Source organism: Drosophila biarmipes, chromosome 3R, assembly GCF_025231255.1.
Source record: "Drosophila biarmipes strain raj3 chromosome 3R, RU_DBia_V1.1, whole genome shotgun sequence".
NCBI classification, from domain to species: Eukaryota; Metazoa; Arthropoda; class Insecta; order Diptera; family Drosophilidae; genus Drosophila; species Drosophila biarmipes.
In genome coordinates, this window is record NC_066616.1 from 4,447,676 (window position 1) to 4,466,817 (window position 19,142).

The 19,142-nt window shown below is 45.4% G+C and overlaps 2 protein-coding genes across 5 annotated transcripts in view; one reads left to right on the top strand and one right to left on the bottom strand.

Annotated features, from left to right (window-relative positions):
* On the bottom strand, positions 1-15,035 carry LOC108023808 (glutamate [NMDA] receptor subunit 1). Its single transcript, XM_017093448.3, has 15 exons — positions 14,901-15,035; positions 7,791-8,071; positions 7,595-7,717; positions 6,106-6,330; positions 5,801-6,003; positions 4,813-4,978; positions 4,635-4,740; positions 4,420-4,580; positions 4,094-4,310; positions 3,536-3,731; positions 3,260-3,472; positions 2,649-3,077; positions 1,813-1,985; positions 1,502-1,758; positions 1-1,299 (listed from the first exon to the last, which is right to left on the bottom strand). Exons 2-15 carry the CDS (start codon positions 7,977-7,979, stop codon positions 952-954), a joined length of 3,006 nt encoding a protein of 1,001 aa, XP_016948937.1. The 5' UTR covers positions 7,980-8,071; positions 14,901-15,035; the 3' UTR covers positions 1-951.
* LOC108023806 (inositol 1,4,5-trisphosphate receptor) overlaps positions 8,805-19,142 on the top strand; it is a 23,076-nt gene continuing 12,738 nt past the window's right edge. The window contains exons 1-2 of one of the 4 annotated variants that reach the window (XM_050888646.1): positions 8,805-8,990; positions 9,422-9,613. The gene's annotated coding sequence lies outside the window, so the exon portion shown is untranslated. Of the gene's footprint in view, positions 9,614-19,142 lie in introns of all 4 variants that reach the window. The other 3 variants (XM_050888647.1, XM_044095644.2, XM_044095645.2) reach the window with 3 other exon arrangements.

Genomic DNA, 19,142 nt, shown 5'->3' on the forward strand with positions numbered 1-19,142 from the left:
TTTAACTTTGTTTCAAATATTTATTTTAGTTGCATAAACGGTTTACACATTAAAAACATTTAAAATTCAAATTCCACTACTAAATATTGTTTGTTCTTGAATCTTGTTTTTCATGCTTCACATTTATGCTGTTAACTTTCACACTGAATCTTATAAATACAATATGTATACATATTGGTATATATATTCCTTTTTACTTTTAAAATTCCTTTAAGCTTCTTCGAGTTTAGTTATTTTTGTTTAATTCATTGCTTCTCTTGGGGTCGCCCTCTCTTAGTTTTATGGGTCCACTATTGCAATTGATCAAATTTATCTTCCTTAAGCTTCTTCAGAAAGTTCAAGGGAAAATAAAGGTTGTATAAGTTGTACAGGCGATCGGAGCTTTCAGTTGAGGCTAACTTATGGCCAGATCCACAATCGGGTTTAAGATTAGTTTAGATGAGAACAGTTAGTATACAGCTTGTAACGATGGGTGGGTTTTTGTGGTGAACTATGTGTTTTGGGCCAACGTGAGGAAGTCGCTGCTGGAAATGTTTCTGGTCATGAAACGACTGATTTACGTTTGTATTTTTTGCTTACAAGTTCTATTAAAAAGCAGTAAAAAGCAAAGGCGGAGATATAGTAGTTATGGGAAACAGTAAGCACATTGAAAGCGATAAATCAGATTAAAATGAAACTACCTCGAGCACCTCTAAAAATCATCGAAAACTACAAAAACTTAATAGGCTATCCAATAATTTGGCAAATGCTCCCAGGCTCTGATATAACAGACACAGGACCATCGGTCTGGAAATGGAAAGTTACGCGAATGTCGATTCGGATGATATGAATACTGCTTCGGTCCTGGCCCGTCCATCCAGCGGTAACAATTGATCTCTTCCTGGCTAGCAAACCGCTGTGTTGAGCAATGATAATAATCCTATATTCTAGCTGCTTTGGCAAAGTGTTAACTTAAACGACCAGATGCGACACGTCGCTGGTGTATCCGGGCGAATATCGGGGTGGCAGGACGCTTTGCTGGGGCCGTGTCTTGCCCAGCATGGGCATGGGCATTCCCGGCTGGTTGGCGGCCATCACTTTCGGACTCTGGCCAGGCTTGCCCAGTTCGTAGGGCCGCCGGATGCGCAGCACGTCGGCGGCGTCCCCTGGCCAGGCTCGTTCCGGTCCCAGTCGCTGACCCAGGCGAGGGTACCGGCGCTTGTCCACTGCCAGACTGATGGTGCCCGGGGCGTGCGTCGAGTTCAGGCCCACGTTGTACTGGCGCTGCATCGCCAGGGAGGCACGGATAGTCTTTCGTTTCTGTGGGGAATTTGAGTACAAAGGGGTTCGTGTATAAGTAACAAGCACATTCATTCCGTGGATAATTTTTAATGCCAGATAACAATTTAGCACACCGAAATATATGGGAAGCAAGAAAGGAAGCTAGCTTTGAGCAGAAATCTGACATACCATACAATACTAAGATCCATAGAAACCCCAATACCGAATCAATCAATCTCACCTCTATAGTGCCCCTCCACTTGTCGGCCGCATGTCGGGCAATGTCCAGGCGCTTCTGCTTCTTCACCTGGTGCTTCTTGTAGATGACCTCGATGATGATCAGACCCACGCCGCCGGCAATGCCCACACCCACCAGTATGAACACCCCCGCCATGTTCTTCAGCCCTAGAGTGTTGGGCGTCTTCTCGAAGAGCTCGCAATTCTGCTGCACATGTCCGTGAAAGATCCACTGTTTGTCCAGTTTCTCCATGAATCCGCCTGCGGGAAAAGGGGATATTAGGTGCTCTTAAGGATCCTTGAAACACCTCCTACTTTCGTGGAACTCCAAGATGGCCAGCGTGACTGCATCCGTCCAGGGCGAGCCCTTCTGCAGTCCAATTCCGTACCCACTCCGCCCGAACAGCTCTCCGGCAGTGACCAGTTCGCAATCCTTGGAGGCCTCGTACTCCAGGCGAGAGGAGTCCCAGATAAAGGCCATGAGCTTGCTGCGGACATAATCGCAGATCCAGGGAATGAAAGGTTATAAGGGTGTCTTTATAGTTTCGAGTAGGAAAGGGGTACAACAATCAGGAAGAAACGTTCAAGTAACAAGAATGATTGATTGGATCGGTAGACCGACTATTTCCTCACCCTTGCAGGTTCTTCGGAAGGTAGAGGTAGTTAGGCATTAAGGAAATAAATAAGTCTCCGTTTGAGTGTGATTTAATACTATCGGACTTACTGACGGAGTAACAGATGGTCTAGAATAAATCCAGTTTTTAAAAGGTTCTAGCTCTTATCGCCTTCATAGAAGTTCCTGCAAGGGCTTAAGGCATGAAGATGCTAAGATGTGGGAATACAAGATGGCATAGGGGCGGATAATACGGGGGCAAGACCAACACGAACACGATACGATACCGCTAACGATTACAAAACATATCTAATAGATCGAAACAGAGGAAGAGCAAGAGATAGAGAGACAGAGACAGAGAAAGAGAGAGACAGTGGCGTTAGGTGGACTGAATTGAATTGAAGGTGGTATTGGAGAGTGAGAAGTAGTAGTAGTAGTATAGTTGTAGTCTGGATCTGGATCTGGACAGTATCTGGTGCCATGGCATGCGAAGCTACCCTGAGCTACGGAAAGATCGCGGGCCTGAAGCAATCGTTACCCCTTCTTCACATCCTGGATGGCCTGCTCGGCGGTGGCGTAGTTGTTGGCCTCCATGGTGCGGTACATGTTGGACAGCTCCACCTGGCGGCGGAAGTACATGTCCACGGAGGAGCCCTTGACGGTGGCGCAGGTCAGGTTCTCCATGGTGTTCCGCAGCCGGGCATCGTTGATGCCGCTCAGCTTCGTCTTGGGCCGCTCCAGCACGAGGAAGGCGGCCAGGTTGGCGGTGTACGAGGCGACAATGATCATCGCGAATCCTGCCCAGACCATGCCCAGCACTCGGGCGGAGAAGCTGCGGGGCGTGCCCTCGCCGATCCCGCTGTTCAGCAGGACTCCCCAGGCGAACCACACCGCGGAGCTGAGGTTCAGCGCCTTCTCCTCGTTGCTGTCCGAGTGCGAGAGCTTGAAGCGTCCGAACGGCGAGAATCTGAGTTCGGAAATCGGAAAGTGGTTAGGTGGTTAATAGGGTCCGGAACTCTCGGCCACTCCAGGCGGGGATTAGCTGGGTGGGGTGCCATTCAACCGTCCAATGCAGCAACCCTTCTTCACCGCCTAACTTTCGCTTGGGTAGGACTTTTGGGGGGTGGATGGGGTTCCGGATTCACTCACCTGTCCAGCAGGTACAGCACGAGCGCCACAACATGGACCGACACCATTACCAAGATCCATAGCGTGTTACTAAACGGCTGCAAGAAAGACACGAGAGTACTCGATCGTGACGGTTTCTTCTCGAGTATTGTAATGCCTTGGTATTTAAATGGTTTTGAGAATTCTATGTACTCGGCACGCTCCGGATTGATGGTTAGTGGTGCCACGATCATGCTAAAGGGAAGTCCCCGGTTAGTAGGTACGGATGGCGTTCCCCCCCGTTCCCGCATGGCTTACTCGGCACGTTCGTTGACCAGCTCCCCGATGAGGCCCGTCCACTCCTTGCGCAGCGTCATGGCCCCCGAGCTGTTCCGCAGGATGTAGTGCCCGAACTGGCCGTCGGGCGACAGGGCCAGGTCGTAGGTGAAGTTGATCCGCTTTGAGAGCTCGATCAGCAGGTCGATGCAGTAGCCGCGGCAGCAGAACTCGTTGGCTGGAGGAGGAGAGGAGGCAAGGTAGTTATCCAGGCATTCAATAAATATACAAAATATACATATTAACTTGAAATATAGTAAATATATTAATTTAATGTATAAATAATATTAAATATATTAATATATATATTAACTTGAAAAATGAACAAAACCCGATAACAGGATATCATTCAAATTTTTTCAAGAATTTCAAAGCCACTAATAAGGAATTCCCAAATCGTATAAAATGTTAGCGATAGCGAATGATAGCGATATAAAGGTTAAAAAAGTTACTGCATATATACTAAATATAAATCCAATCTTTGGACTAAATGCACCGTATACAAATATATTTTTCTGTGGAGATTTGTTGGTTACCCACCAGTGGCATCTGAATTGTTGAAAAGCGGGCACGGACGCTCATCCGGCTCGCAGCGGAACTCGTCGTCGCCCATGCGCCGCACGTACACGAAGGGCTTCTCCTCGATGGTCAGCAGCTTCAGGTGAGTGGGTATCATGATGCCCTCTGGCTTCCGACGCTGCTTTCCCGGCCAAATGATCTCGCTATCGTTGATCCTCATCCGCATCTTGGCTCGCATCTGGAAAAGTTTAAATAAGTGTTCATTAAAAACTATGAAGATGTGCCACTATCCCAATCGTTATGTTGGGTTCAGCTTAAGACCAGGAAAACATTGTTATAGAACCTACACTATCGTAACTGAACTTTCCAACCACATGCTTCTTCTGCTGCTCCCGAATGTTGATCACATCGTAGCCGGCGTAGATTCGATCTCCGTTGTCATCGAAGGCCACCTGTCCCGTCTCGCCGGTGATGTTTCGGCTTTTGAGGTACTGGAACAGCCGCTTGCCTGCCAATAATTAGTTATTAGTGATTAATTGAGAGTTCCTGGAATATTACTCACCCGATTCCCAGTTAACAGCCGAGTCGCCGCAATCCTTGGGAGCCTCGGCAATGGTCTCGTTGGAAATCATCTCCTTGATGGCGGAGGCCAAAACATAAACGCTGTCCTGTCGGGGGATCCAGCAAATCACATCATCACCATGCATGTTTTAGATTCCATGCGGAGGAGTCCCACTTACCCTAATGTGCCCCTTGTCGCTGTGGGCGTGCTCCAGCTGGAGGCCCAGCACTCCGTCCGGAGTGTTGTTGGAGAACAGCGCCTGCTCCGTCACAATCCACACGTGTCCCTCCCCGGTCATGTTGTACTCCCCGGCATCGCGGAAGATTACTTGGGCGTCCTCCGTGCTGCGGGGGAAATTATATGCATAAATAGGCAGAGTTGTGTTTTCTGCCATTTCCTTAGGGAATTTTGAATCACACAGGTGGCACGGAATATTCCAGAGGACCTAAATATTTATAACTTGTGGCACAGCCCCTTTAATTCACATTTATTACCATGATATATGTATATGGATATTTAAATTTGGTTGAACAAATTTACATCTCAACGTTGTACCGGTTGTTTTCCTTCATGAAAGCTACTTTTCATGCGCTGAGCCATTCAACGAGCCCACATAAAAAGTATCTTAATAGTAGTAATAATCGACATATGTAGAACATCATTGCCTTCATTTGATGAAAGCAGAAACGACCAGTTAGCGAGTCAAAGCCACGTCCATGGTGGAATTCAATCTCAGTAATCTTGTGTATAACGCTTTTCCATTGAAACTAATTTACGGAGTACAACATAAAATCACTTTACCGAGAATTGACGACAATTGACTGTCACGCCAAAGAATTCAAATTTAGCAGTCACCCGGAGAAAACAATTTAAATATGCATCTTGCAGCTCTTCAGTAGCCGACTGACAGACTATAAAACGACTTGTTTAGAGAAGATGGCACGTGGATACTAAACTTAAAAGTTCGATCCTGGAACTACAGAACAAGTGTTTTGACCACACGTATTTTATACATAAGCACCTAAACCAAAAGTTATCCCAACGCTTGTAGAGAACGGAGAATAAATCATCTCCATCTGTCACTATCGTAGCCCCGAACATATCTCCAGCCTGCTCCTCCCGACCAGATTACGCACGCATTACTTACGCAAATTCGGGGCACTCACCTGGCGTACATGAGGTAGACCCTGGACTGGGCTGTCTTCATGTCTATGAGGTGCTCCGTGAAGCTCTCCAGCTTGGGCTCGAACTCGACAATCAGCTCCACGGTGGCGCGCACATCCACGTCGTCGTAGTAGGTCTGGGATGTGGTCTGGAAGCGGCCCAGGATGGCCCTGCCATCCGTGTCGGAGCTGTGGATGATGATTACCTGTCGCCAGCGGAGCAGATAACGGAACGACTTAATAAGTCAATAAGTCAAATTCGGGTGCATCGCTGGGGGGTTGGATTAGCTGGGTGGTGTCGGACCTACCTTCGTGTAGGCGAAGTGGCTGAGCATCTCCAGCCAGACATCCGCTTGGTGGTAGTAGGGGGGCACCGTCCTCAGGAAGGAGACGTGGATGTTCTTGTCGGAGAAGGCCGCATCCCGCGAGGATATGCCAATGACAGGAATTGAATAGAATCCGCTTGTATAACTCACGGCCGCCGGCGACAAATCACCTGAGGTTTGCTCATGCGAAACGACTACGGCGTACACCTGGGAAAGGCAAAAAGGTATTCGGGGAACAAGCCAAATCAGTGGAAATGAGCAGTGCAAGGAAGGTGCCAAAGGGAGGTCTTCTGGCGATGGGTGGGCGGGAAAGAGAAAGGGCGAAAGTCTAAATGGCGCCGAGGGGACGTTCAATTGGCTGAGCAAAAGAACGTCCGCCATTTATGTAAGCCATTTATTTCAAGTAAGCATCAAATTCGTAATACTAGTTTTAAGTATGTATGGTTTCGACGAAAAGACTATCCATCTAAGGATGAACCAAATATATTATAAAAACATCCGAGTTCCCAAGAAAGACTATCTTCAAAATTAGTATCAAATGACGATAAGTACCAGAAATGAGAACAACATACAGTTTCGAAACGCACTGTTCAGGACCTGGCATTCAATGAAGTCAATGACAGCTGATTTGTTTCCTTTGGGTAATGAAAGGTTCGAGATGGACGCGCATTTTGGGGCCTGACATGATAAATTCGCCCTAACATTAATGATGACAAATGCCGCCCAAAACAGGCATAGAATTGATTTGGACCTGGTCTAGTGGGCGAGAGCCTCTGGCCCGGACAGCCACCCGCAGTAAAAAATGTGAAATATTGCACGGTGTGTGATTGATGAAATCCAAAGATAATCCAAGTGGTTGGCCAACCAATTGAGCGGAAGTTGGCTGAAAAAAGTGTTTCAGCTTAAAGTAAAATTTAACAACGTCCCATACTGCGGGTGTATTGCACTTTGGAGTGCTGAAAGGCTCTTTGTCATTGGGATTTTGTGGCCTTTTTGTTTGAGCATGACGCTGCTAATTTATAGCGTGAGAATCCAGTTTGTTCTTCAAAAGAGTGAGTGCTGATTCCTTTGGTTGTGAGTACAGTGCGTTACAAAAACGTTATTTCGTGGATGTTACAAGTTTGATGTTTTTAAGAAGTATACTTCTATAAGAAAACAAGTTAGTACACTTTCAAAATCGAAAATGAATAAGTATGGTAAAATTTTGTCGTGACTATCAGCAGACGTTTGTAAATACAATCGCAGACAATATTTTGTCCCTTCGCAATAAAGCGTATATTCAAGGAGCAACCGAAGCCTGGCGTCGACCAAGTGGAAGCTGGTGGATATTGGAATCTGCTGGCGGATTACCGCTAGTCATCAACCCATTTCCGAATAATTTCCCTGAATTATTGAAATGAAGCGAACCAGGCCGGGATGAACGCTCACGCCCCGGAAATGAGCAGGTAATTGCATTTGGCCACCGACTTACCCGGTTCTCGATGAGCTTGTCGCATACATTAAAGACCGTCTTGATGGGGTTCTTGTCCATGCGTATCGTCTTGTCGTAGTAGGTGACCTTGCGGGGCACATATTGCTGATCGAAATTGAGGTGCTGGGGGTTAATCGGAAAGGGTAATCGTTAGAGCATTTGGATAATGGCGAATCTAGTTAGCCAACGCGCTTGCCTTTATTGTTGTGCTGAAGTGCTCCTCGCTGTCGGAATTGCTCAGTACGCCGCCAATATTGTATGTCGACGGATTATCCGAGGCAGTGTGCCTCTGGGCGGCGTCAATCGGCGGCGGGGGTACGGCCAGAAGAATAATGGCGAGCCCGAACAAAGGCCAACAATAAACAATGCCACCCACCACAGCCATATTGCAGAGCTCTATAGTTTTTGGGGGAGGTAAACGACGATGTGCTTTGTGCGGTGATTTCAATGGTTTCCCGGGCAAACATTCAGCATTTTCTGCAAGCCCAGAAGGAGAAAAGCCAATATTAAAACCATCAAGTATCTTGTAAAAGCAGTTAAGCCATTGTTCGATAGATTCTTTTATTTTAAACGGAACGAAAATTTGTAATTTTGTTGTAATATTTCACTAATATTGAATGATATTTTTAGCGTTGTACCAAAAAAAAGTCAGATCGGCGATGTGTTCGTTCTATTGCAAACAAATCAAATCGTTTCACTTTTAAAAGTGCTTTTTAATTGAGGACTATGGGTCTGCACTTTGAATGCGCGCTTTGCTTCATTCCGGCAATGATGCCAGATCGGGCAAAATAAAATATTTTTTAACAGATAGATCAACAGGGTGACCATTTTCATTTAAAAAGTATTCTATTAGTTTACTTTAACGCACAATGTGTTAAAAATAAAATTGTAGCACTGTTTATTATACTAATTTTACTCTTCTTTGCTTCTAAATTACATGAAAACATGTTTTTACTTTTTTTTAAATTAAAATATTTCCAATTGCACAAGTGATTTCACGTGACAGCCCATAGCACAAATGAGTAAGGCATTCTGAAACAAGGAGTCACTTAAAAAAATGTTAATTTGAGCTGTCACTCCTGAAAAAGCCAAATTCCATAAAATTCCTGTATGGAGTGCCCCGCGTGTCAGCTGACAAGTCACCGATGATTATTCAGTATTCGTTTTAGTATATTTCCTGCGGTAACACTAACTGATCATATGGGCAGCGGCTTTCTTACACTTGTTGCCCGGCCGCGCTTTCAGTCGGACGTGTTTTCGCTGGCGTTTTTCCGCGTCGGTCCGCCTTATCTGCGCTGCGCTGGCACTTCGTTGGAGAGAGGGAGACGGAGGAGCGCTACGCGAGTCGTGCATGACGCGGCGCCCTGGAAAATTGCATTTTCATACGCTTCGAGTGGTAATTTATCGCCGAAATGATGGCAAATTTATTGGCCTGAGTGCGGTGGGCGTGTGGGAAAAGTGGAAAAAGTGCCTGGAAAAGTGCGAAGAAATCGACAATCGGTTGTGCGTTTTGTTTGCCTTTCGCTGCTGCTGCGCTGCGACGGCGCCGCCGGTGGGCCGTTAACGGGATCGCGGGGGCGGGAAAGCCAATTGTTGACGTTGTTTCGCGTCTTGCCTCTCTTTCTCTTAACCGGAATTGTTTGTCGCGTGTTTTTACGGCTCTGCTCCGCTCCGTCTTATTGACAAGCCAGCCTCTGCCGCTGCCGCTGCCGCTGCCGGTGCCGCTGCCTCGGCATTGTTATTGTTATTGTTATCGTGTGCGGTTTCTGCCTCTGCTTCTTCCTCGCCGTGTCCCCACTTATTGTTATTCTCTTTTCTGCGGCTAAGTGCGCGCACTCAAGGTGAAAATATATTAAGTTCTTTCGAGTGTCCCCTAGTGTTTGCATTTGAATAAAATAAATATAAAGTCAAATTCGATTTACGATCGTCGGCTGTCGGCTGATGATTCAATAGCCCGGCCAGTCCAGCAGTTTTTCGGATTTTTCGGATACGTAATCGCAGTCCCAGCAGCTCTCTGCGGTAAGTACCTGGCGAGCAACCTGTTGCCATTCGCGCACTCCACTGGTTTTTCTGGTTTCCCGAAGGGCTTGCCGCCGATTTAAGTAGGTCATAAGGCAATAAGCCTATCGCCTGGGCCCCGGCTAATTGCCCAGATAGCTATTATCTAGCAGTCACGCCCTCGCTCGGTGTCGGCTCGTTCGTTTTTGCTTTTGCCTTTGCTGAATAATTGAAAGTAAATCAAAGCGAAAACGCCAGAAAACCTCTCCGATTCAATTACAATGCATTGGCAGCGGCGAAAACGAACCACTCTGCAATCGTTTGCTTCCTACACAAAAAGAAAAGGAATGGGTTTGAAATACACGTCTGTATCTCATAAGTCAAACGGATTGAACATCTGCTTAGCGGAAATAGATTTGAAAGTGCGCACAGAGATAAGTGAATTTTCGATCTACATATCAGTAAATACTTAAAGAAATATTTTTAAAAAAGCTAACAACAAGAACAAGAGAATAAATGTAGGCTTAGTATATAAAGAAATTCAGCTAGTTTAGTATATTTATATCTGCATATATTTATATTTATATCTACATATTTTCTAGAATTGTATAGTCATAATATGAGAACATAATGGGTATGTATATTGTGCTTAATTTTAAAGTGTTTTTATTTTGTATACGTTTTTTTTTGCTTGCATTTCCCAGGTTGTGTGCAAAAAATGTTAGCTTTTAAAGTCCAAAAACAGATACTCCCATAATCAGGAATTTTGAATGAATTACTTATAATCACTCGACATATCTCTCAGTGTAAAAATCTTGATTGCAGACGGAGAGAGAGAGATGCTGACAGGGCCGACGCGTGCTTAATTAAGCGCAACATTGTTGACTGGGCAGGTGCTGTGAGATAGAGGGAGACACAAGAAGAGGGATCCCGAGAGAGGAAAGAAGCAGATGGAGCTTTTTTGCCTGCACACATTTTTCAGGGAGTTGTGCTCAGTGTACGGGAAAATTGGCGGACAAAAAAGGGACGTGTTGAGCCTGCTGCACGCGATGATTTCCATTTAATTGCTCGGAATAAAGATGACCTTTCATCGCCAAATTGGATTTTTTCATATAACAGAATGCACCTAAATACTTAATAATATTTAGCTAATAATAACTTGTGCGCACATAATTAATAGCAATTTATTTAATATCGTTTAATAGGTAACTCAATTATTGGGGTAGGGTGAATAAGTACACTTAATAAAGTGAGTCTATACTTTTGTTGCTCAGTATAAGTTTATTAAATCGGCCACTATGTAGAAAAAAGGTCTATTATACTGCACAGTTGGTAAATTTTTTTTTAAACGTTTACTTCTTGTGATAAGTATTATCTTCTTGGAAATATGTATATGTACATGTATGTACGTACATATTAAAGTCCTTTTTATTCAAATTAATTTAATTGGTGTTAAATGCACGAAAGGGAAATAAATTGAACATGTAGTATCAGCAGATTTAAACATTTGTTTTTTCACAAACATATACAGAATGAGTTCATTAATGGTCCTTTTATTGGTCTGAAGAGCTGAAGTATCACTCTTAAAATCGTTTTTATTCTGTACTGTGGTAATACATACACAAATACAGATAAGCCCATTAAGCTGTGGTCATGAAAATGCTAAATATTAAATAGTTCAAACAATTCTACATAGCTAACTCTAAGACTTAAGGTAGTTTTTAATAGTTAAATAATTAGAAAACGATTTTATATCTTTATTATTTGAGCAAACCGACATTCTTCTGACCAGCCACATATCAAGTAGCATAGTTTTAGCTCAGAATTTTGTGTTTAAAAAAAACCACAAACCAATTACATTAACAACAAATCACCCAAGTATCTCCATTGCCCAGCGATACGTTGTTGACCGCAACCGTATCTTTATTCATGTTTTTATGCCGCCCATGAGCATGTGCATAACTTGCAGCTGAATTGAGCAGCTGGTGTGGAGTTCGGGGGGCTAGGGAAGTGTGGCGCCTGGGGGCGCCAGCAATTAACATAAATAGGCAAATTGTGTAAGCGACATTCCCGTGCTGTAAATAAAGTATGAGCCCCGCCCACCCTCGTGCGATGTGCAAGTGCCCGGCCCAAGCCCACTTGGCTGCAATTAATGAGAGTGTGTGCGCCGGAGGTCGGGTGTTATCAATGAAGCGCACTGAACGAGGAAGGAGGGCTCTCGTCGGGTGTCAGTGTGTGCGAGAGTATCTGAGTGTCTGAGGCATGTTTTTGCTCAGGTGGGCCGAGACTCTTTTTCTTTTCAATAGCAGGGCTAGACAGGGCCCAGACCTCAACTAGTAGTCGAATTGCTGAAAGGCCCAACAGCACGTTTGTCATTCGGACGGTTCACGCAACACGTTTTTTAAATGATTTTCGCTTCATTTCCCATTCCCATCTGCACTCGTTTTCCATTAATCCCTATAAATAGTTGATTAGACTTCAACAGTTTCTGGGTGCCTAGAAACCCTCGAGCGCAGCTGACTGAGCAGCGCTCGGAATTTCCCCATGGAACACGGTTACTCTCTCTGTCTTGTGAGGTTAAAACAATTCCCAGAAGAAAACGTACGTATGCAGATATGCACGTTCAGCGAATTGAGCTAACAATTAATATAATGTCAACTAGGTATAACCGATTCGGACATGCCTCACACTTTCGACAAGGTTTCTTATGAATTTCACACTTGTGATTGTTCACTATTCGCATTTTTGCATGTATTACGGGCCAGTTAATGAACTTTGAGTGGAAGTTCTGAGGATAGCTTACAACACAAAGTGGGCCGTTTGACAAAGTTAATATAGATGATCTAACATACGCTGTTTTCATAGCAATAAAACCGGTTAAGATAAGATTCTGAACTTAATATCGAAATTATTCATTTAGTTAAAGGATTCAAACTCCAGCTATAGAGTTAGTTCGCTAGTACTCACTGCAAAATGAAAGGGCATTGCAATTTAAGGGATCTCTCGGAGAATTTCCCTCGGCAGTTTTCGTTCAACTATTTAACATAGCAAACGTGCCACGGCTAGCATTTTATTCAATTTTCAATGTTGGTGCAACGTGGGCGGGGACTGCAGATTGGGAGCACCATTGAGTGTGGCAGGGCATGGTGATGGTGGGCGAGCAGGGGGCGGAATACTGGGTGGTGGGCGGCACTCTTTGTCTTTCGTGTAATTCAAACTGACAGGCTGACAACAATGAGAACATCGGGTTCGACGGCGGCTCGCATTTGATGATGCTTTATTGAAATATTTGCAGTGGTTTTCGAACTCGGGCTCAGTTCCAGCGACTCAGGTACTAGCAGCCATAGATTTCAATGAATGTGCAACCGCAGGAGGGGTTCAGATTGTTTGACTCTGCCGTAAAGCGGTTAGAGCTCAATTGGGGCAATATCGATCAGGTCGCCGGGGCGGGCGGACGCCCGAGTAACGTCTCCCCCCGGCCAATTTGGCATAATTTAATTTGCCCTCCGTAAACGGGAATTGTTTTATGTGCGATTCAGCAGACAGGACAACTCCCCAAGGAGCCGACCGCACACAAAAGCTTCAATAAAAGCCGCGAAACTTTGAACCGAACTTTGTCGCCTCAGTCGTCCACATCCACGCCCTGTTGCTTTAACCTTTATCCCTTTTGCCCCTGCCCCTGCCCCATGCTGCCCCTTGTCGCTGCTCCATTGTGGTTCGTCCTTGTGTGCGGCTTAGCCGGGAAACCCATCTAAGCCAATAACCAAGTCGAGGATGTCCGTCCTCCGCCCGGCAGCTGCCGAATTTGCTAAAGTGTTGCGACTTCCCTGGCCCATTGTTGCCCATTCGCATTTTATATTTCTGTGTAAGCTGTAGCATCTCGCAGGCAATTTTCGTAAGCATTTTTTACATTTTTCACACACGAATTGCCAAACAGATGTACGTATTCCGACTCGCCCCACTGGGTCCCAATCCGTCGGATTGATGACAGGCGGACCTCCTCCGGAGCTGTGGAAAAGTGGGGGCAGGGCGGGACTGAGCCCTTCTGTTCATGAGTTGGAGCGTTGCACACTGACGTGCCTCACTGAGTCGAATTTTCCCATTCGGTCCATTGTTGCCAAAGTGCCTAATGCCCAACAATTCGATGGGCTTGAGCAACTATTTGGGTAGGACGGATAAAGGGAAAGCGCTTTCTCGGAAGATTCCAGTTGCTTATGGGATTTTGGAAGAATTCCTAGGGGACTTGTGAAGGCAATAATTTTGAGGAAGAGGGATTGTCAATTAGCTTCTTAATACTTTTATGGGTGTTCAGTATACACTAGACTTAGTCTACATAAAAATACTTGGGATACTGATATAAGCAGTTATCTCGTGTCCAACCAGTACTAACAAATTGTTAAAAGTTCTATTTCCCAACGGTTTTAAAATTAGTAAGGACGTGGTATCTATGAAAAAATTTATGAAAGCTGTCCTAGTGAAGACATCTACATCTTTTAACAAATATACGAAAACGGGCATATATTCCAGGATAAATCTAAGGCGGTACGGACAATTGGCTTCTTCTAGCTCAACCGTATTCGTAGTCGTGAACCGGGTCCGCGGCTTTGGTGGTCGCATTGTGCTGCATGCGGCGGGGCTCCACTTCATCGAAGGCAGGGGCCAGGACATATAGGTTCACGATAAAGATGAGGAAGCCGCCGACTATGAGGAGGACACAAACGACGACCGAGTACAGGACACACTGGGCTGTCTGGGCGGAATCCATGATGGCGATTAGCGCGACCACGCCTCAGTCACAAAACGGCGCACTGCAAACTATCTGGAGTGATTTTGGGACTTTCACGCACTTGACTTGAACTCATTCTTTACATCACCACCGGGGACATACGACCTGCACATCCATTTCTTCAACAACCGACTTCGCCTTGATTTCGGGGCATTCAATCCAGTTATTGGCTGTCGGGCGGTGGGCAAAGGGCGTTGGGCGGTGGGCGGATATCGCGAGTTAAGTTATGCAAACACTTTGTGGGCCACTCCTTCGGGATGCTTTGCTTTCTCTATTCTTTTTGCGCGCACACACACTCTCGCAGACGCACGCACACAGAGGGAACTTTTATCACACGCACGCAGGACGAACTTTTATCCCCTTTGTTGTACTGTTTTCACTGGAAATTTTCGGTGTTTTGAGCGGGGGAAAAGCGTAATTTGGGTTGTTTCTGTTAATTTCGATTCTCTGACAATTTTCGCCCAGACCGAGCGTTCCCTATCGGATTTCGCTGCCCCCCAGCATCACATCACCCATACGCACCGTGGCCAGGCAGCAGGAGCCAGTGTTGCCTACTTATCGACGCCCGCTCAACACGACGCCAGGCTAGGCCGCTTTCCCTGCTTTTCCTCGCTTTTCCGGGCTTCTAAGGACAACGTGGCGCTCTGCGCGATGCTCGACAACTGAAAAGTCATCTCGCGTCCTCCGAAATCCCTCAACTTTCGCGCTTTAAGCTCCGCGACGGAGCTTTGCAAGCTGGCCAAAGCTGCGCCACGCCTGCGCAGGGGCAAGTAAACAAATCCGTTGGGGCTCCCGCTCTCCCGCTCTCAGTTCTTCGTTTCTGGCTCTCAGCTGTTGGGCGCCGCACGCGCCTCCGGTCAGCTGACTGGCGCCTCTGTCGCCGCCGACCGCGCCGCTGCTGCGCCGCCGACGGCGACGTCTGCATCTGTTTGCATCCCAACCACTTGTGGCTCTTTGTTGTTTTTGTTGTGTGGCCCTTCCCACGCATGTGATTCGGCCGAATGGCCCAAAGCTTTTCCGCTGGCTCGACCGCCGAACGCAAGTCTACGCACCTGCTGGGCTGTTTAAGTGATTGCTTTTTGAGCGCTGCGTAATCGCGCGACTAGTTTAGCCGCCGAGCCTGACGGGCCGATAGTGTGGTATCCCCGCCGAGTCAGGTGACGTTGATAGGTCTGGGAGTGTGACTGTGCCGGTGGTGAGCTAGGTCAGTCCACCAGTTGGCAGGGAAGAACAATTGTTGTTGTATTGTATAATTGTATTGCCACAGAAAAATGAAAACTAGTAACGTTTACAGTGGTTTCTAAAAGAAATAATTGTCTCTGTACGGTGTCGCATTTAATTCCATTTGTAAGAAAGCGGCCACAAATAATACACGTAAAATAATACAAAAATTTTGTAACTGTACTACTTTATCAATCTGTGTATAAAGTAAATATTCCAGTTTAGAAAAATTATTAAAAGCATATCAAATTGGGTTAGATCTTCTCCCACTTGATCTAAATAGCAAAAACAACTCACAAATGTATGTAACTCCGCTGTCGAGTTTAGAGGTTTTTGAATAAATATTTCAGAAATAGCAGCCAATGGCTACCATTGATCAAAACTCAGATGACTGATGCTGTTTAAATAGTTGCGTATTATTTTGAATTATGAATGATGCTTTACTAAGCTGAAACTATTTCGTTTTTATGAAGCATCTTTATTTTCAAAAATTCTCCTACGCAGTTGGACGTTCAACGGTCTAAAAACTAAAGTGTAAACATATTTACTTACTTTTGTTCAATCTTACCCAATTTTCGAGTTGCCTTATAGTACTTAATGTTTCTAATTTCACAGTGACAAATGTGGGAAAGTACTAACTGCTTATCTAACTTCTTGTTTGCTCTGATTCACAGCGGACTAAATGTTTTCTATTTAACCTAACTATACGTTGTGAGTATAAGAACCAAACTTAGTTTTGTTAATTGCAAAAAGCCTTCTTAGTTATACATGATATACATGGTAAAAAGTTGTAGGTGGTGCCCATTTGTTTATATATGTTTATATTTTAGACGTAACTTAAGGCTATCAGTTCAACAAAAGTGGGTTGCACGCGAATGAGGCATTGTCAATTGTTTTCCTTCCGTCCCAGCTCCGCTCAGTTTCAGCAGAACGCACCTCTGTGCTGCCAGGCCCAACTAATCTGGCTAAAACGAATTTTAAAGCATTTTCCCATTCATGGCCCACCAAGGCTCTTATCGAGGGGCCCACTTGCGTTGAATCTGCATGCAAGAGTCGCACCGGCGACCTTGACCCGGTGGGCGAAGTCGCACAAGCCCAGCCGAAGACCCGTGAGATGGCGGAAAGGTGAAATCAAATCTGCACATGCTCGGGCTGAAAAGCCAAAGGCAGAGCCACTCAGGCGGAGGCACACAGCCCCGACTAATGTGCCACTCGCAACGCCAGTGGCACTACTAACCCAGCTAATTCGCAGCGCTGATGGGTAAGGCATGTCGCGTGGGAGGGGAGTGGGTCGGGCTCGGCAGCTGCACATGAATGAAAAGAAAGGCGGGCTGACGTGAGCGAAAGTGGTCGGGATTCCACTCAAAGGCGGAGCGGAAAAGCGGAAAGCTCCTGCAAGCTCGTGCCCAGCTTTTCTGCCCGACTGCGGCGAACTTTGACCAACATTTCCGCTCTAGCGCTCGGTGTTTGAGGACCGTTCTGTTTCGTCGGGCTGCTGCAAGTTGAACTTCAAAGAGCTGCCCCCAAAATCCGCACATTAATCAACCCAGTTTGCTATTTGTTAGAGTTCCGCGGCCGCGTGCAATGATTCTCAGTGTTTACACAGCGCCCAAGCAATAAAACCGAGTGTAAGTGCCTGCTGGCCAGCGGCCACTTGGCCCCTCGGCCGACGGGATGAAAATGTACACCTGGAAAAACAGATCCCGGGGAACACTTCGTGGGGCACTGGCAGCGCCAGCTTCCGCCACAATGAAACGAAAGTGAAAAATAGGCAAATATCTGAGCTCCCACTCGTAGATACTGAGGCCCTGTGTGTGTATCCACATTTCGCGTGTGATTTTGTTTAACGGCTGGATTATTGTTATTCCGCCGCCTAATGTGATGGAAGCCCTGTTAGCCGAATTTATAGTCGAATAAATTCCGTTTTAATTGCCCATCATCTGTATGGGGCATCACCTATGGCAAGCCACGGATTATTCAACATCGCCACAGCTTGTTGTGATAAAAAATAATTGCTATGTTGGCAAACAGATTTAGTCGTCATCCGGAAAACGTGAAAACTCTCAGCCCCAAGAACCAATTGATTGGAAGGAGTGGGCTGGCTCAGCTGCCCTGTTGGGCCCACTGTGCCCGCCGGAATCCATGGTCCTTGGGGGCGGGGTCCACGTTTCCTGCCTTCAGGCATCTGCTTCCCTTCGTCACTGCCAACAAGATGAACATATTCGAGCAGATGGGTGTTGCCATGCCGCTCTTCTGAGTCGGATCCCGCTGAATTCCTGACCCACAAAGTGGCTCGGCCTAGAGCGAAGTTATGAATTTCTCATTTCCCCTCTGAAGTGCTGTTTCTGGAGGAATTCCTGAGCTTATAAGCTCCGTCAGAACTGAAGTTTGGGGGCACAGAAGGCATTTTCGGTAATTGTTATGTCAGTCAATCTGATTAACTGGAGCTGTACATCAACTAAATGGCATCGCCCCCAAGCTCTCTGCCGTGCTTAGCAGCCTTCTCAGCTCATTAGTATGCCCATAATGGGCCTCCCAATGCGAACTAATCACCAGAACCAAATACACTGCAATCATAAAGTGACGAATAGGTAACTCTCTGAATGAGGCGAACATTTAATGAGTCAATGAAGAACACTTGGGATACATGTATTTGGATACATGTATAACAACTAAAGAGCTAGCTCGGATTCTTTGTAAAGTATTGAAACTTTTTGGTTCCACACCAAGAAACTTAGAAACTCTAGAGGAATGGCTGGAACCGACTTGGAACTTATTTACAAAAACTCTCGAGAATCCTTCAAACAAAAACCCCTCTTAAAACTTTTACGTTCCGCCTTTACGAGACTTGTGAAACAATAAAAGCATTTGCCTCATTCCTCTGTGATCTAATGTGGAAATGTGTGTATTTGTTAGTTTCATTCACAATGCAGCCATTATGAGCAATAACAAAAAAAGAAATCATAAAAGCATAAAGGGTCGAGTACAAAAATCGTTAAAAGTGACAACTTTAGCTGGCACATTTAGAATGCGGACACCAGGGAGAAATGTTTATTGGAAGTATTAAAGAGACGAATTTGCTGTCTTCGTTGAGGGGTGGAAATATCAAGCATACGCCAGACTGTCCCAAGGCACGATACAGAGTAATGAGGGGTGGTCGACCGACTTCTTATGAATATTTTATAGACACCTAAGCCTGCCTTGGGGTTTTTGTTTCTCACTGAAAGCATGGTTCATAGTGAGCAATTAGAAAATTAAATCGAAGTATGTACACCGAGATTATTAATATTACCTATATTTCCTACAAATATTGTAATTTAGGCAAAGCCCAAAAAAGTTTGTTGAAAGAAGCGCGTTCTTCAACTGATATGTTAGTTGGTTTCTTGCCCCTGCAGCCATTATAAAATATATTTTAAACCTTTAGACCCTGAAGAAATTTGTTTGGAGGTTTTACAAGAAAATATAAAAGTATTTGAACATTCTTAGAATGTTCCAGAAGAAAGTTTCTTGGAATTTTTATTAATGTACGGCATAATTGAGTTT

Coding starts and splice junctions, on each gene's coding strand:
- LOC108023808 (XM_017093448.3), bottom strand. CDS start 7,979: ATGGCTGTGGTGGGTGGCATTGTTTATTGTTGGCCTTTGTTCGGGCTC. Junction 4,311..4,419: donor GAAAGTTCAGTTACGATAGT/GTAGGTTCTATA, acceptor AAACTTTTCCAG/ATGCGAGCCAAGATGCGGAT. Junction 1,986..2,648: donor ATCCAGGATGTGAAGAAGGG/GTAACGATTGCT, acceptor TTATGTCCGCAG/CAAGCTCATGGCCTTTATCT.